Genomic DNA, 19,293 nt, shown 5'->3' with positions numbered 1-19,293 from the left:
CAAGAGTTCTAAACTAACTTTGGGCAATGCTAGTGAATGTTAGCAAAAAGGCTTTGCACATCATAAGGTCGGATGGCTTTAAGTGATAGATAGGGCGTATTCAGGGGCGGAGCCAGAAAGAGTTGTTAGGGTGGGTTGAAGTTTAATTTTTTTCCAATGAACTCATACCATAAAAAATGTTTTATGCCGATGAGATTTAGTTTAAAAGGTAAATCCCATTTGAATCATATTCTTCTTGAAAAATGATGACATAGACACGAAGCCATAAACACTAATAAACATATTTTAAAAAAAAAAAACGATAAGAACTTTTGAATGTGAAAAATAAAACATACCCTCAATAAAACTCAAAACCGCAACAAATAACAATCGAAGAATGTGTTTAAAAATAAAAACGGAAAATGCAGTAACATAATTAAATTCATACGTTTTTCTTTGAATGACTTGATTTATACTACACATATAAAATACATATATGATATATAGATCAAACCTTACAAATACAAATAAAGTGTTGAATATACCTAGAGGGTTCATAGAAAGAGTAGCAGCTCCAAAAATTCTCACAAAATTTGGAAATGCTAGAAATAATAAAGACTAAAGGCTTGTTTGAGCCACATTATTTAAAAAAAAAAATACATTCTTTAACAGTGATTTGATATTATTTCAACCACATATTCTTCAATAGAATAATATTACATGTAAATCTAAAAAATTTCCTTATTTTTTAACCACATATTTAACATTGATTTGACATGAATAATGTATTTTTTTTCCTAAAATGTGGCTCAAACATGGGCTAAATGGAGCTTGATCTTTTTTTGCTTCATGAAATAATGGAACCTATGGGCGTAGGTAAGGGTTTTGAAATAGGTAAGGTGGGTTTGGGTCCTTTGGGATGCAACAGGTTTGAGGGAGATAAATTGGTATATGAACTCTACAAATACTGGATTTAAACTTGATCCATTTAAATTGGGCTAAAGTGGGTAAGTATTGAATAGGATAGCTAGTGGGCTAACATTAAATTTGGGTTGAGCTATAATTTTTTTGGACAAAATTTACAAGCACAATTACTTTATGGGCCAAGGCTGCACTAGGCTAAAGCTCAGTACAGCTACCCCCTACTTTCGCCCATGGGCGTATTTTGCCATCACACTCTTTAATACGAGAGAACTTGAATCTATATGGAAAATTATAGGCTAAGACATCGGGTATGAATGGAGTAGTTGTAGTTTATGCGATTGATGGGCATTTTGGTGTAGGACTTCTATAATCCCATCTCACATGAGCTCAGAGAGCTAATGTAACAATCCAATCTCTGTGCCCCAAGTCATTAAATAATTATATATTGTCCACTTCATGAGAGCATATACCTTATTATCTGTCACTACTTTCTATCGCATCCCTAGGATTTGAACTCAATTGATACTAGATTTAACTAAAGTCTCTAATAAGGTAGAGATCTTGGATTCGAATCTTGAGAATCGAACAATCGTGATGGGTAAAAGGACAAACGTCCTCCCAAAGTGAACAGTACTTATCATATAACTATTTGGGCATAGATGCTGGATCATTACAAAAAATGAACATTTTTGTAAACACCTGTCTCTATGTTCAAGTTGTTATATCATAGTACTATCCACTTAGGGAGAGTAGTTCGATGGGTATGCTGGAAATCTAAAGAATTTCATGGCTTCCTTGGAGAACTTGTTGTTATCCCCTGGAAGGTCTTCTTGATTCCTCAGAGTGTCGAGCATTCTCAAACGTGATTATGATTCCGAATCTTATGTTCACCATGGAAATGTGTAAAAATTCCCACAGACGTCGTCGATTGATGCTACGAAAAATTGTACCAGAATGAGGGGGTGTGGGACAAGTGATCGAGCCAGGATTCGGAGTTAAGGTGATCACAAACAACGCTTCTAACTATCTGAGACAAAGGCTAACAAGTGTGACCTTACAGCTCATCTGATGCTTAAGTTAAAAAAAAAAAAAAAAAAGTAAAAATGTGGAGAGAGAATACATGCAAAAGGCTATAAGTAAAGTGATAAAGTTGTTATGTGTAGAATGTGGCTAAGGTGCCTCTCTATTTATAGTAATGTTTTTCTAAACATTGATGCTTAACTTATATTAAATATTGGTGACATGACACACCAATTTATTGGCGAATCATTAAATTCACGAGACCTACCATTAACTTACATAAACAATGTTGTCTCCTTTTATGACTTGTCGTCTGTTTGATAGCCTTTATTTGGCATTTTAAAGTGTTTTCAATTTTTTCAACAATGCCGTATTAATTAAAAACTATCTACCAACTTACATGTCTTAATTTTATTTTATTTTTTGGTGCAGGACATACACCCGTTGAAATTTGCTTTTCCATTCGTGGACTCAATGATAAAATTCTAAATTACAACATTGCCCTTTTGTATTTTTCTCTACCAAAAAAAAATTTGAGGGTTGTTTTGGAATCAAACGGTACTACATTAAAAAGTAGTCAATTGCCAACTTGTACAGCAGTGACAAGACTGCAAATAATCAACAAAGTGCCCACTTCTACTGTACAAAACATTGTTTTCTAGCAAAGAAATGAACGTCAAACAATCACTTTGTTTCTAAGCCAAAATCCAAATTGAAAAAGATTGATCTTCTTGAAATAAGAAAATGTTAAGTAGAAGTCTATTAGGAGTGGGTTATAAGTATATTTTGTACACTTATCCAGGCCAGCAAATTGGACCATTTGTTAGTAATTTTAATGAGTTATAGCTTAATTATGTGTTAAATATATTTGTTATGTTAAACTCAATGCAAATTGGTGGAATTAAAAGAAATGAACGAAAAACGAGCGAAAATGAAAGGAATCCAAAATTTGGAGACCCAAGCGTACTAATTCAACAGTTGATTTAGACCATAAAATGATGATTGAAGATCACATATGATTAATTGGATGCAATTTGAAGTCAAAGGAATGAGATATAGTTGAATAATTTCAACAAATCAATTTCCAACCGAAGAAATTATGCACTTGATTTTTATCCTCAACTTGATATTCATTTTTTGGATAGCAAATGTTAGAATTGAAAAAATTGTACTTCTAAAAGAATTGTATCTCTGTGTTAAATATCCCACACACTTTGAATTACCTTAATCGGGTATCGAAAAAGAAAGTTATGACCAAAATATCGAGAGCTGTTCAAGAACGACACAACACAAACTGGAGCGCAAGGAGGACAACTCTGGCTCGCTTGCAAGACACCAAAATTTTGACCTGAGAGCCATTTGGATCAGCAGCGTGTGCGTGGTGGTTATGTTTGTTCATGCACACGGGCAATTTTCGCAATCAAATCAATAGTTTCCTTTCGCGATTTAAACTCTTTTGGAACCCAAATTGAACGCGATTTTGACCTATATCTCACTCATATGAATACAAAATGAGGGCTACACATTGAAAAAAAAAATCTCTCTTATCTCTTCATACACAATAATATCAAATTCACTAAGGACATGCAAGAAGGCAATTCATTACATTTGGTAGAGAAGATTAAACCCTAATAAGAATTGAAAGCCAATTACATCAAAATTTTGAAAAATTCAACTTTGGAATTGAAGATCAACATCTTTGATATTGTTTCATGATTATGGTGATATTTTTCCTTTATTCTTTTTGTAATTTATATATTAATATGCTAGACTAGATCCGCTTTGTATTGGAAGAAGATGAACTTTTTTTTTTTTTTTTAATTTCTAATTAAAAGCTAGTAGTTTAGTTTAATTCTTGTGTTTCTTTATTATTTTATATACCCGTTGCACTATTTAATTAATTGGCCACCAATAAAATAATTAGTTGATTGTTTTAATGTTAGGAGACTCACAATAAGTTTAGAACACTATAAATTTAACATATACGCGATGGATGTTAGAAATAATATTTATCATGTGTGCTATCATATAAATAATCTAAAATTTATTGCATCCTAATCATTTGAATTCGGGGTAGGAATAGATTTATCGCGTGGTTAGGATAGAATTAATTTGTTTAGGAAAATAAAGTTAAATAAATTAATTTTATCAATTATCATGAACGCATGAATAGAACTAGATTACGAATCAAGAATTAAAATAGATAACAATAGGCTAATTTTAGATCCAATACAATCGTCCATATTTGATTAAAAAAAACCCTTAATTTTATTGTTTTCTTAAATTAATTTAGAATAATCACAAAATTAAATTATCTTTTGTTTACATAATTCGAATTCCATACATAACTAATAACGTTGAATTGATATTTATTTATAATAGGATGATATTCTCAACTCATTAAATCTATTACTTGTCAACAATTTCTGTATGCTTGCGAGTTTCGCACGAACGTTGGTGACCATTCATATCTGATGACCCAGGGCCGACTCTAGGACCAAGCCAGACAAGGGCCTAATGCCTCAAAATTGTGGCCTAGGCCTCAAAATTCTAATCTCCCCACAAATTTTGGCAAAACAATTTGTTGAATTTTCCTCACATTTTGAAGAATTGGTTGGAAACTATAGCTTGCAAGCGATTTACATTGTTAGCCTGTAGAGTAAGGTTAGCTGGTATTTAATACCCATTTGCTAATAATTATTGATATTAAAACTATATATTCAACTAGGATATGATTTATTTTAATAGATCTATAATTTGAGAAAATCAAAATTTTCAAACATTGTTGACATTTGATTTTGGGATGTGTTATTTGTACATAATGCAATGCTCATACCGATGTCCTCTCCCTTCACATGGAGGATCCACTTCGAATAAATTATATTTTATTCCAAGTAAGCCACCCATGTAAGGAGAGTGGACATCGGTATGAACGCCTTAATGTATGTGTAGCATCACCCTTTATTTTGCGGCTTAAGAGTCGCTTCGCATATGATTTTCATTACTAATAAAGAAGGAATACTCAAATTCTTTGTGATAGTGCATATACACTAACCTGTATAAAACACAACATTTTCATAACTTGATTTGAGTTGTTTGATTACTAATTTGCATCTCAAAACATGAGAAGACTAAATATGATGCTAGCCAAATCTTTAGGGTTGTGAGTGATAATGTATTTTGCAATTTTATCTTTTAGAATGTACAAAGTTTTTATTTGAATATAGATATTTTTTATTTAAATATTGTTATATATATGAAAAAAAAATTATAGGGCCTCATAGTAATTAATCGATTAAGGCCTCAAAATTCTCAAGATTGGCCATGCGATAGCCCCTTGGTTAGTTGAGGAGTTGAGTACACAATTTGGGAGTAAGATGCAAACAAATAACAAACATTGCAATAATTCTTCTTCCAAAACAAATGAGTAAAACACCATTTTTGACAAATGTATATGCTGAAAATATTCTAAAGAAAATAAATCACACCAAATCAAAATAACAAAAGCAATTATTTTACGTTTAAAAACTTTCCCGATGTGAGAAATAAAAATCAAGGGACCAGTCCAATCAAAACCTCCAGTATCAATCAAATAATGGGTATACCAAGTCTTCTCTAGTCACAACTAGAGGTTACAATGTATATTTCTTCAAAATAACAACTATCTCGAAAAAACAATATGAAAATAGAAAAATATACCTAAAAAATATGGTTACCGTTCACGCATATTAACCAATGTTCCCGAACTCAAAATCCAATCTCCACCATTCAGATTGTAGTTCTATGTCTTTTGAACCTCTCCTTCAAATTTCAGCTCGACCGGATTATGGACAACTCGAATTGGAGCTTTGATGAAATCTGGATGCAGAGAAAAAAATTGTTTTTTCTCTCTTTTCAAAATCAGGTTGGACTCCTATTTTCTCAATCTTCTTGTATTTATATTCACCATCAGGTTTAAAACCTGAATGGGCTTTAGGCTATAATATAAGACCTTAAACATGGGCTTTCCTCCTTATAAGAAGAGACACACGGGAGATTCATCTAGATAAAGAGGTCAGATGGAGGTGTGTCCTTGGTCATGATCCCGTATGTCAGGAACGGACCTCTGTAAGAAGGGCAAAATACTAACATTTGGAATATCATTATATCAAGGTCGGTAAAGGAGTCCAACTAAATCCTTGTGAAGAAGGATGGATTTGGTCTTCAAGATATGACATTCCCGAATGGGTCAGGGGTGCATTTATTATATGATTAGTGTAAAGAAATATTTTTTGCATTTTTCCTACTTCCAAACATAAATATAATAAATTGAACAGAATTACTAAAAAATTACAATTGGTCTATGGGTATAGGAAATACCTACAAAATTCTTAGAGAAATTTGAATGTGCTGACCTTAATATTCATTTTTTAATTCTTTTTCAATGTCAGTCAAAAATCGGTTCCAAAAGTGAACCGGTTTGACCCTTAAAATGAACCCATAGAATTTTCCCCCAAATCATTTCCATTTCTCCCAAATCACAAAGTAAGAGGAAAATCGTCGCTTTCTTCATCGCCAAATTTGTGGTCCTCCAAAGTCGGCCGACATCTGGACCACTGACTGGCGCCGTTCTTCTGACGTAGTGTGAAGACGATAGCACACCGAAACCCAACATGGAAATAGTATTTGAAGACAATGTCGAATCGTCGATGCTGGGGCAAAGGTATTTTGTTATTTACTTTTTTATGCATTTCTTTATCAAATTTAAGGCTAATTTATGGTTAAGCTGTTTTAGACTTGTTTACATGATTTGGATGTTTTTTCCTCTCTATTTTGACATATATTTGAAGTATATCGATTATGGAACCTGATGGTTGATGAAGTTGAAGTCTTTGAGCTCTTGTTCTTTGTAAATTTATGAGTTTGTTCATAAATTGATGATTTTTTCGAAATTTTGTGGCAAAATAACTTCTCAATTCCTACTTAAAAAATAGCTCGACTTACTCTATTATTGATTGTTCTTCAGTTTATTAGCATGTTATTAAAGATGGCTTCTTGCTTGTAAATAGGGTAGCTCGTACATGGATAAATTTGCTTTCTTTTTTTCATTTCATTTCAGCAATTTATTGTGAAAAGCTTGTTGAATTTGATACTATCATTTTTGTTCTCTGTTTATATTGTGGAAAGCTTGCTAAAATTGTGGCCAAATTCGAAGCTGAATGATGGTGGAAGAAATTATCCTCATTTTATTGAATTTGTATTTGCAAGAGGGTAGTAAAATAATCTTAGTGAAATTCAATTAAACTAGTACTTTGTTTGCAATGTACTGTTATTCATAAGTTCCAATGTGGGATTTCATAATTCAATTGCACTCATGTATGTTTATTTGTTTGTTCAACAGTTGTAGACTAGAATGAGAGGAAGGAATTTCGGAATTTGTCACGACTGTAGAAGTAACACTTGCTACTTTGGACAATGTCAAACAAAACGTGGATGCCCTTCATGTAAACACGGAGTTTGGAAATGTTTTGAGGTAGAACGGAATACTTAAAACAAAGGGCGTTTGTTCTTCACGTGTAGTAATGACTGTATATATTTCGATTGGGTGAAAAATGAAATTTTGAGTGGGGAATCAAGTACCGTTAACAAAGATGTGAATCATGAGCCCAACAAGGAATATGAAGCTTGCCAAGAATCTTCAACAGCCTAGCTCGAATTACCAAGAAATGAGATGTCGACATAACATTGCACGTAACATTTCACAAAGGAAAGGGATTTGGAGAATGCGATGGGAAGGGAAAGGGACTGACGTAAATGGGTGATGCCAATTTAGGATCCAATATGCTCATGCTTCCAGAATTTTGTGACTCATTACAAGTAGAGGCTAAACGAATAACATGCACGAAATGGCAGTGCTTCCATTACTCGATTTTGACGTCCACATGTGTTCTACTTCTAATTTTATCCATTCCATTATAGCACTAACCACTCTTCATCATCTGCAGCAAGGTCTGCCACCTCCGAGAAAAGCCTGGCACATATCGTCATATCTTACTTGTCCCGGAGTACTTCCTAGCTCGTCATAATTGACTTTGACCCTCGTGTGTACTCTTTTGACATCTCTCCCCCATCTTCGTAGTATATACCTATTAGGCATTGACGTGATGTCATTGCGGATCAAGATTGTGATCACATGCCTGCAAATGATTCCTCGAATCTCGAATACGTGGCAACTAAAAGTGAATTCGCAAGTATCTCTCCGAAATGAGACGCAAAATGTTCTTTTCTTCTGGTGCTCATGAACCTAGTAGTTCGTCGAAAAACATTCATCCTTATCAGAGATGACATCACGATAGACCTTCTCAGTGAACTCATTTTGTACTTCCTTGAACTTTGAAATGGTGTACACTAATTGAAATTGTTTCTCCATTTCGAAAGTAGTTGCACATGATACCATTTGGGAAAATGACTTGAAATTAGCCCGAATCTCTTTCTCAACCTTATTCTTAAGTGCTCTTTTATACTATTCGACGATTTGCTTCAACGAGACTTTAAATGCATATATCCATCGAAAAATGCTTTCATACTCTCATTTCGTTGTGTTGTTGATATCCCTGCATCCCTGCCCAAAAAGTGGTCTTCAAAAACAAGGAACCCAACGACTTGTTATCTTATAATCCCAAAAACTAGTTATTATTATGCAAGTCATACAAATCGAGCATTATCCTCCAATTGTGCTCGAATTCTTCAACAAATTGTGAATCCTATACTTAATCACATATAGCAAAAAATATGGAGACTTTATGAACATTGTAGCCAAACGTTTCTTACAACTTCTTCAAAATGTGTTATAAATACCATCTGTACCTCATATCTGAAAAAACTATCTCAATTGTATTTTGCATTGCTCTATCTTGATCGGTGATTATTCCACTGGGAGGTTTGGCGTGCATGCATTCGAGCTATGTCCTAAACAACCGCACAAAAGTCCATGTGTCTTCATTCGATAATAGTCCACAACTAAGCAGTGTTAATTGGTCATGATGATTTACGTCAACAAAAGGGGCGAACAGCATGTCGTACTTATTAGTGAGATACGTAGTATCAAAAGTGACAGCGTCACCAAGCTCTTTGTAAGATTGCCTACATCTATTATCTGTCCAAAATACATTCTTTAGTCGTGATCGACGTCTAACTCCATACTGAAGTAAAATCCCATAGCACCGTGCTTGCATCTTTGAAAAGTATGCTTGTATTGCGATGGAATCTCCTTCACCAAGTTGTAGTCGTCTCACTTGTTCTATATAGTTCTGACAATACTTCTCCATGAACGTCATGTTCTCATATCTACCTGTTGCCACAACTGTGGATTTAAAATTCTTGTGCAAGGGGATTCCTGCTATATCATTCAATTTGAGATTTCGTTTTGCACTTGCAGCCAACTTTCGGTTGCATCGATACAATCTTGACTTAGAAGGACTTGTCGTATGATTATGTTCAAGGTACAGTTTGTTAATTCTCTATATTCCAAGACCATCTAATGATGCAGATATTCTTGCATTACAATTTGTCTGACTTGTTGGTTGCGGCTTCAAAGAATTGCCTGTAGTATAAATTCTTTGACCTTTTATAACTACAATTGAACGTCACATATCTCATAACTCCGTCCTTTCCCTTTTTCGAATTCCATTTTCTCACTGGAAAACATACGGCATAAGTATAGCTTTTATAAAAGTCCAACATTTATTCTTCATTATTAAACATCATACCTACCTCAGGCTTAGTCACAACATCTCCTCCTAATTTTTCGTTGTCCAATGTATTCAAATTTGCCACTATATTTTCATTATACATTCTACAATGAAATCATGATTCTCATCTTCTATGATCTATTTTCCTACAACAAATGTTGTAATTTTATTAGAAGTTGTAAATTACGTGTAAATAAAAGCACAACTCTGCCACTAACAATAATTAACATGCTTGCAATGAAAAAATAATAATAATGGCACATAAGGTCTGAAATTAGTAATGGGACATAGCCAATTTTCTATCAATTAAAGTACGTTTTCAACCAAAGAAAAAAAAAATAGCAATTCATAAAATACCTTCTCGAATCACTGTTATCTTTTATCATTCTGACATTTTTTCCCCATAATTTAATTGTGCACTTTGATAGAGCAACTATTTATAGTCAGAAGAGTGCATACAATTTTTTAAACAATTTGTTAAATTCAACTAATCTTCTGAGATACTCAAAAATAGAATTGCTGAAATAAGGTGTTCAATTAACACTTATGAAAACTCCCCCCGAATCCATAACTAATCAAATGTTCAAGTGGCCACATGTTAGATAATACCTAACTAATTCTACAATCCCCTTTCACTATCCTTGCACATCATATACTCCTCTAGTGTTAAGAAAAGGGGCGGAAAGGCAATAAATGACAACCTCTGTAGTCTAATCTTTGGGTCGACTGCTAATTCAATGTATGAGCTAACTCATTTAGAACCAAGTTCATCATCTACTATTCGACTTAGATGATCTTCAAATACTATTTCCACGTTTCGGTGGGTAGCCGTCTTCGCACTAGGTCCGATGGTACGTGCCAATCAGTGGTCGAGATGTCAGCCGACGATGGAGGACCACAAACGGCGATGAAGAGCAGCAGTTTTGCTCTTGCTTTGTGATTTGGGGGGCAAAATGGAAATGATTTGGGGGGAAAATCTACGGGTTCATTTTAAGGGTGAAGACTGGATTGCTTTTGGAACTAGTTTTTGGGTTAAATTGCAAAGGAATTAAAAAACGTATAATAATTCTATGTGCCAAGTCAGCACATTCAAATTTCTATAAGACTTCTGTGGATATTTCCTGTACCCATAGAATTATTCAAAAATTACTCTAGTCATTTTGGTCCAACTCAAACTTCCAAATATTGTACTTTAAAGAGAAGCTGTCTAAATTGCCCAATTTAACACTCTTGCACTTTCAAAATGACTTGGAAGTACTCATTGTAGGATCCCACGCCATGTGACTTTACATAATTGTAGAACTATCAATGAATTTTTCATTAGCTGGATGCAGTGTTTTGGAAATTGGGTCAAACTTATCAGGTGCTTGTTTAACCATTAATTTAATTTATGATTTACTATAAGATTATTTTTAACCATGTATTCACGTAATAAAATATTCTACATGTATACCAAAAAAATTTCGTTACTTTTTAATCAGGCATAATAATGGTTGTCAAACAGTCTCTAAATTAACAATTGCTTCGATTATAAGTAAAAATTAATAATGTTAAAAAATAATAAATAATAAAAAAAGCCAAAATCGTCTAGTTCACGTGTATGTTGGATGATTCAACTCAAAATTTAATTTTTAGTTTTATTTTATAATTAAAAAGAGGTGAATTTTAGAAGAGCAATAAGCGTAAGCATTCAAGGTACTAGTGCTACGATGTCAATTTTCAAAACACTTGTGTGTGTGTTTTTTTTCAAAAATTAGTTAAATGAACAAAGAGTAAAGAGGAGAATAAAATAAACGTTAAAACATATTTAATTTGTCAAAAAAAAAAAAAATCATAGGCATAGCCGACAAAATAATTCGTGAAAAAAAAAAAAAAAAACACTCAAGAAAAATTTGGAAAGATATACGACTAAGTGTCAAATCTTCGAAGTAGATCATAAGAAAAATATCATATTTAATATCGTTTTGTGATTGAAAAGACATAATCAGAAATTTATTTTTAAGCAATTTTCCTGTAAAATGATTTTGGTCAACTTATTACCATCTTCTAAAAATTGATTTTGATTAGGTTCTTAAGATTTGAGTAGTATTTCTCCTGCTTATGTGAATGGTATGAAATTCAGTATATCCCATCCAACAATTTCTTGATTATTTTCTAAATAAACTTGTGTTTCATTGTAACTTGCACTTCTATCACTTCGAAATAATAATTTCTTTTCTAACTGACGTTCAATTCACGTTCAAAAACCTATTACTAGTTCATCTATTTATTCTTTATGGACATACTCGATACAATATATCATATAGAATTTATATAAGATTAAGTATACACATTAGAAAATTATCCATTATCTTTTTCCATGTCATTCAATATAGAGTGAGGTCCTTTTTTTTTTTTTTGTGTGTGTTTCTCACTATTTTTATTGGAAAAATGTTGAAAAAAAAAAGAAAGAAAGAAAAAGAAAAATCACACGACCAAACGTTTTGTTGAATCAAATAATATAGAAAAAAAAAGCTTAAATAGTTATAGAGATCCTTATATATCAATAATATTTGTTCACATGTACGCATGGTTCTTTGTTACCTTCAAATCCTAACACGAGTCATGCTATTTGTACAAAATTAATTGAAAAAGTTGATTTACAAAACAACATCTATATCATTCATTTCAAAAACACTTTTTTTAAAATCATTTGAAATCAAAGGCTAATATACTGCAAACAATTGTTTTGTACAACTAAATTAATTGCCCTAACACCTACCACATTAATATAAGTAGGTGGCGTCGAGACTTTAACTTATTTTTTTTCTTTTTCTGATACCACGCTAAACTACTTAATTGAAAAATTTTAACATTTCAAGAAAGACCATTTGCAATTATTTAAATGCCTTAACAGAAAATAATGGACAGCTGTAGTCCAAGAGAACAATATTGGACATTCAAGTCATTCAATGGACTTCATGCACCATCTCGTGGTCTGTCCACTAATGCCTTTATTGCATGGACACTGATTTTGTGATAAAATGAGACATTTCACATCATTCTTCTCTATGTTGCTGACTTAATTTCACATGAATAAGTCTCTTGGCATAAATTAAGACAATTCAACTTCTTCATCTGTCATTTTATTCTTACTGGCAAATGTCTAATTGCAGATTCTTAGATCAGTAGATTAATACGGCTTATGTTCTTAATTCATTATAACTTGAATTATATTAAAATTTTGAAAGGGTTCGGATCGAAAATTATTAAGAAGATCTATATGAACATAAATTAATAAATTTGTACAATGGAGATGGTAAATTTGAAAGAATGTCTTATTTTTAAAGACATTGGCTAATATCAAACGTTAGTAAATTTATATATCTTAACCAAGTCGATAACATTCATTATGAAATGTCAATATCAAGATTGAACTCTCCGTAAAATTCACGTCGTCCGTTTGATATCAAATAGCCTAATCAAGATCAACTTGAAAGAAATAGTTGTATAAAATGGTCAAATTTTACCTTTTTCTTCTTGTTTTTGTGACCAACTTGTAAAGTCATAATCATATGGAGCTTGTGGTTTATTTTTCTTCATGTCATTATAGATTAGATGAAAGATTAAAACACTTCACATGTTCGAATTTAAGGCAATCCTGCATATTTTGAAGGCAATTTCTGCCCACATACTTTCTATAATTTGCTATATAATTTAATGAGAAATACAGTTCATACTGTATACATCATGTGATATTGATTGTGACAATTTTCAGGCTCTACGCCTAATTTTTTCGATATTATAGTTTATTATTGAAGGTAATAGTATATATAGACACACACAGACACAGATTCCCTGGATCAAATAGGCCAATGTCGAAGCGGAGAAGAATGGAATGAGGGGAGCGTAGCGAAGCGACGGCATCAGCCTTGTGCGGGTTTAATTCACTGTCGGGTTTCTATGGACGCTGAATGGGTTGGGGGTATTTTCTTGTACGAGTCTTAAAGTTTTTATGTGCCTAGGCTAGAGTTAGTATAAATAATAATGTTGTAACCCTATTTTTCATACTGAATAATATTATCTTCGCTTTGTTCTCGTGGACGTAGGCACACGGTCGAACTACGTAAATTCTTGTATTGATTTTTCTATTTCATCTCTTTATTATTGCACTTAATATATATATATATATATATATATATATATATATAATCTCCAAAACACCGTGCTTAACTTATGTTAAGTATCAGTGACATGACATACCATTTAATTGGTGAATAAGTTAATGGTAGGTTCCATGAATTTAATGATTCACCAATTAAATGGCATGTCATGTCACCAATGCTTAACAAAAGCTATTTGATAATTGATTTTGCAATTATAAAGAGTAGTTGGCAATTAAATTATTCTTTTTCTTCAAAAGTTGGGGACCAACTTGTTTCTCAAGAAATAGTTTTAAGGACCATAATGAAATTATATCTACTCCTTTTTCGTCCCTTTTGTTCGTTTATCTCCAGTGTCGCAAGGTAAAACTTTTTTTTATGTCAAACTGGATTATTAATTTGTTTCCACGAGTTCAATTACATTGCAATGTTGAAAAGAATATTTACTTTCTTGTTTTTCCCATGTATAAATCGAGTAGAAACGTTGTTTTGATCATAAGGTTTTAAACAAAAATTAAAGTATGAATTTTCAATTCTATAAAAAATCTTATTTTGCTCATCAAACTAAATGGATGATAAAATTTCAATTATGAACCAGGTGGTCTTTAATCATTTTTATGGGTCCCGTTTCTTGTCTAGTGAAATTGCATAATAGGTCTGGATGTCGGTAGGTCAGTCTAGATATCCGTTATACTTCGAATATTTAATAAATGAAATTTTTTGGGTTTATGTAATTATTAGAACCAAACTCGAACTTGAACTGTCAGTTCCAATTCCAATTTTAATAGTGGTTTAACTGTAAACAAATGATTTACGTGATTTAAATCAATCAATTAAATTTAAGATCAAAATTAATAACCAATTATTTTGTAAATTAATGTGATACATCTAAAGAAAAGTGTGATATATTTGTTTATTAGTCTATTAAAAATGATAATTTTCCGATCGATGCATCTTGGCTACACCCATATTGTATACTAAATTAGGTTAACATATTTTCTCTTTTGTAGAGTAACATTTTTATGGTGAAATTGTTTGGTAAATTACTTTTTATCATTAGTTTTAACCAATACTTTCAAATTCGGCTTGAACATTGATCTACAAAAGATAAATGGTCAAGAGCCATCAACAATATCAACATGGACAAGGACTGTTGAACATGGTTACGACGAGAGTTGAACTCCCATCGCCCTCTTTTTCTGGGTTTAAGTTTAGTCGGATAATCCTTTTGACTAAATTGGACACACTACAACAATTTTCAAAAATATTGGTTTAAATGTGAACAAATAATTAATGTAATTGAAATTGATCGATTAAATTTAAGATGAAAACTATTAGTTTGTAAATTAATGTGAAGAGTAATGTTATTTAGCTCCACTTGAGTTAATATAACATTAAATAATAAGTGAAATTAATAGGTCATTTAATTTCACTTTTCATTCAACCTATCATCAAGCGCCATCTAAATTAAAGTTGTAACTGAATAGAGTTGCATAGCATTATTCTAATGTGAAACATCTAAAGATAAATTAAAAGGGTCAAATCTGATCCAACCAGAAAGTCGATCTAGAAAAGATAAATGGTCAAAATCAATCTTTTGAAAGTTTTCATTTTTTCTGGTTTTAGTTTAAGCGGATTTTTTCTGATCCTTTGTATCGAATTGAATTACGATTTTCAAAAATGTTGGTTTAACTTAGATAACGCGATATAAGTAATTGAGATTAACCAATTAAATTTAACATAAAACTTTATTCAAAGTTGGAATGCAAAAGCAATTAGAAACTATGCAATATACATTAATTGGTGTCAAAGATGTAAATTCGAAAGAGATTAACAAGAACAACTGGTGGTGGAACAAAAAAAAAAAAAAGCTTGATATCCTTGTGCAAAAATTCAATTAAAATTTGAGTTTGCATATTTATAGCTAGGTAAAAACCGGCCAAATAATAATTCTTCTAATATGGTTGTGGATTTTCATCAAACAACAGATCAGTCCCTGGAATTGCACTTTCATCAAGCAACCAATTCTCCAGCATTGATAACGGGGCCGAGTCAGGTTTGGTTTCATCTTGAACCTCAGGAGAATTCGAAGAACTTGTGTGGTTGTTGATAAATGAATTCTGGGTAGTTGAAGAAGAAACTGAAGATTGTTCAGATTTTGGAGGATTCCAATTTTTGAGCAGTCTGGCTATGTTTTCAGTGCTGGAAGCATAGGTGAATCCTTGGATGGTGTTTTCATATGATAATGCATCCTCAAGGGCTTGTTTGGCTGTGCTTATATCAGCTTGAAGCCTCTTTTCCCATTGCCCTCTGGGAATGAATCCATTAGGAATTTCAGGTGCCTCAAGCTTTTTAAGCTTCTTCTTCAAATGGATATTCCAATAGTTCTTAATGTCATTATCTGTTCTCTCTGGAAGGTAAGATGCAATGGCAGCCCATCTACAACAAAATCATCATTAACACCAAAATTTCAAGTTTTTTCTCCACAAATTTAGAATCAAATATTGGTGAATTTGAGATCGGATGCATAAATTTCTTTGTCATTATATTTGATGAGTTGAATTATTATATACTTTTAACAGAATTGGTACAGGTAGACATCTATCTTTCTTTGATTTGCTATTGCCAAAAACTCTCTTTGACTGTAGCCAATTACCAAAAGATAACTGTCTTCCTGTACCAATTTTGAAGAAAAAAATCTGTACTTATAGCATTGTTCGATGAGTTGCTAGATCTAAAGGATGATCTAATAAACAATTTTCCCTAATACATACTTGTTGCCTAAAAGAGCTTGAAGCTGAATAATCATTTTCTCTTCATGATCAGTGAAGTTACCCCTTCTGATCCCCGGCCGGAGATAATTAGCCCACCTTAACCTGCAACTTTTACTGCATCTTCTCAATCCTGCATAAAAACCCACATATAAAAACACAAAAGCTTTAGAAAAACCTTGTACCATTTCAAACTTGTCTAGTTTAATGTTGGTTTTACACTACCCTCGAGTTCTAGATAAGCCAATCGAGCATGTAACATGTCGAGAACTCAATATCAATATCAGATTTTGTACAATGAACAATATTTTTGCTTACCGGTAATTGTGGGAACGGCCCTCCAATTCCCGGGGCCGTGTTCTTGAACATAAGAAACCAACATTATGTCTTCTTCAGGAGTCCATGGCCCTTTCTTCACTCCCAATTTATCACAGCAAGGAGGTCTCCCCATATTATCCTTTGTTCTTAATTCTCTTCTTCTGTAACTCTTTCTTGATTCAACCTCTTTTCCTTGAATTTCACACCCCTTCTCCTCCTCTTTGTTTCTTTTTTGAAATACAGAGAAAAGTTTGTCAACTTGTCCGTATATATAGATGTTAAACCACCTCATCTAGAAATTTAAGACGTACTAGATAGTGGATAACAGTAAGAATTGCAACTTAACACGTCTATTTATTTAAATTTTATCTTTAAGGGACGGCATACATCCTAATTGCACTGACCTATAAGAAGGGAAAAAGGACCCAATGAATCAAAAGTTGACAGCAAATGCATTAATTCCACCATGAACTACGTAAAGTCAGCTGTGTCTATTGCCGTTTCTGCAACCTCACCAAAACCGCGTGGCATTCAATGATGTTTGTCCCTGAAAATTACAAAAGAAACCCTAATATGGTCATTTTTGTAGTTATTTTTCTTTAATAAACTTTTCATGCCATACTTCATGATCATTGTGCGTGCTTAATTGCTTCTTGTATGTTGCAAAGGACAAGTTGTTTTCAAGTGTCATTTGCTTGCCAATTTCATGTGATTTCACCATCATGCATCTTGAAAATAGTTTGAGTGTACTTAAATGCGACTATAGACATACTTTTGGAAGACGTCTCTTAATATACTTCTAAAAAAAGTAGCTTTTAACTCCCCCACGAGCATGGCGCAGTGGTAAAGCAGGAAGGTTCCACATGAAGTATCGGAAGTTCGAATCCTCGCGGCAGCTGGAAGGCAACATTTATGTTGGAAGGCAGCTGTCCTGTAGAGGCAAAGTTATGATGCGCCTTGTCGTTCCTCCGGGGTCCTATCCGCACGTCGTAAAGGGAGGTTTACCGGAAGGAGAACCGTATCTCGAATGTCCGGCCCAAATGTATATACGCTATGTCTGCATCCAAATTTACCTGGATGGCAAACTAGGGGGGAAGGCTGCCACTCCTCAATATTAGTCAGGCGAAATTTGAATACCCGAGTTATAAAAAAAAAAATAAAAAAAAAGGTAGCTTTTAAGTAACGTGCATAAGTTGACTTGCTCTATGAGAAATTGGAGATTCAATTGTCACAATAAATTTTAATTGTAGTCATTTATCACACTCTTAAATATTACTTTTCGTATCTTAGGTTGGATTCACCCTTCAACATCCTTATGGCAGAATGTCAAGCAACAACATAAACTTATTTTAATATCGAGAACTTTTGCTATTCTAAAATACTATAGGGTACTTATATAGGGTGTGGTACTAACCATAACCTTGGAAGGTACGTACTCTGACCTAACTCTAATACTTCATTCACTATGTATATATTCACGTCTCTCACAGACCAAAGTAACAAAATCTAACATATAATTCTATGAAATTTTCATGAAGTGTTTTAGCTATTTATTGACATCTTTCTATTGCCGGGCAATCTCGTGATGTTTTATTTTATAATAGAGAACAAGATTTTAATTTCATGCTATCGAAAGAAAAAAAATAAATAAATAATAAAATATGCAAATACGTTCTTGAATCGAGAAGGGGTTGGAAAAATCTGTGGTCATCTGGTGGAGACTGATCATCAGATTATAATTCTATGAAATTTTCATGAAGTGTTTTAGCTATTTATTGACATCTTTCTATTGCCGGGCAATCTCGTGATGTTTTATTTTATAATAGAGAACAAGATTTTAATTTCATGCTATCGAAAGAAAAAAAATAAATAAATAATAAAATATGCAAATACGTTCTTGAATCGAGAAGGGGTTGGAAAAATCTGTGGTCATCTGGTGGAGACTGATCATCAGATTTATGTCCAATCAAATGGTCCAATAAATTATTAAAGACTACAAAATTAAATTCTCTCCTTTCGTGCATGTGGGCAAATTAATGGGAAATAGTTATGGGACCATCATCGTTCGTTTAGAAAATTATCAACTTTTCAGTGCGTGAAAATCCAGAATAATTATATTTTTAAACCTAAAAGTGTGCTGAATAACTTGCGCTCTCTCACATGCATACGAGATCTACGTGAATAAAAAAATCTCAAAATGTGGTCCTCACCCCCTATTGTAAGTAATCAATGAGGGATTAGATGAAAATTTTGGTACATATAGCATCTTCCGTAAATCAATTATAATACTTACATTGAAAGAAAGAATATTGACTATTGACACCAATTCGGCCTTTTGTACTAATTTTTGTATGGTGACTCGTAATTAGCAAGAATATAAGGATTCATCAATCCGGACATTTGACGATT

General features: G+C 32.8%; 1 protein-coding gene and 1 long non-coding RNA gene across 2 annotated transcripts; one reads left to right on the top strand and one right to left on the bottom strand.

The window, feature by feature from the left end:
• The first annotated feature begins 6,410 nt into the window (after nt 1-6,410).
• Nucleotides 6,411-9,785, top strand: LOC111379103. Its single transcript, XR_002700003.1, has 2 exons — nt 6,411-6,625; nt 7,304-9,785. It is a non-coding gene; the product is annotated as an uncharacterized LOC111379103 (long non-coding RNA).
• Nucleotides 9,786-15,653: 5,868 nt separating this feature from the next.
• Nucleotides 15,654-17,209, bottom strand: LOC111379100 (myb-related protein 306-like). The gene is made up of 3 exons (XM_023002433.1): nt 16,885-17,209; nt 16,570-16,699; nt 15,654-16,234 (listed from the first exon to the last, which is right to left on the bottom strand). The coding sequence occupies exons 1-3, from the start codon at nt 17,174-17,176 to the stop codon at nt 15,751-15,753; spliced, it is 906 nt and encodes a 301-aa protein (XP_022858201.1). The 5' UTR covers nt 17,177-17,209; the 3' UTR covers nt 15,654-15,750.
• Between the last annotated feature and the right edge of the window lie 2,084 nt (nt 17,210-19,293).

Source organism: Olea europaea, unplaced genomic scaffold (genome assembly GCF_002742605.1).
Source record: "Olea europaea var. sylvestris unplaced genomic scaffold, O_europaea_v1 scaffold1930, whole genome shotgun sequence".
Taxonomy (NCBI): Eukaryota; Viridiplantae; Streptophyta; class Magnoliopsida; order Lamiales; family Oleaceae; genus Olea; species Olea europaea.
Note: the sequence above shows the minus strand (reverse complement) of the source record. Positions and strands in the feature narration are given on the sequence as shown.

Coding starts and splice junctions, on each gene's coding strand:
- LOC111379100 (XM_023002433.1), bottom strand. CDS start 17,176: ATGAGGTGGTTTAACATCTATATATACGGACAAGTTGACAAACTTTTC. Junction 16,700..16,884: donor GGCCGTTCCCACAATTACCG/GTAAGCAAAAAT, acceptor GTTTTTATGCAG/GATTGAGAAGATGCAGTAAA. Junction 16,235..16,569: donor CAAGCTCTTTTAGGCAACAA/GTATGTATTAGG, acceptor ATTTTGTTGTAG/ATGGGCTGCCATTGCATCTT.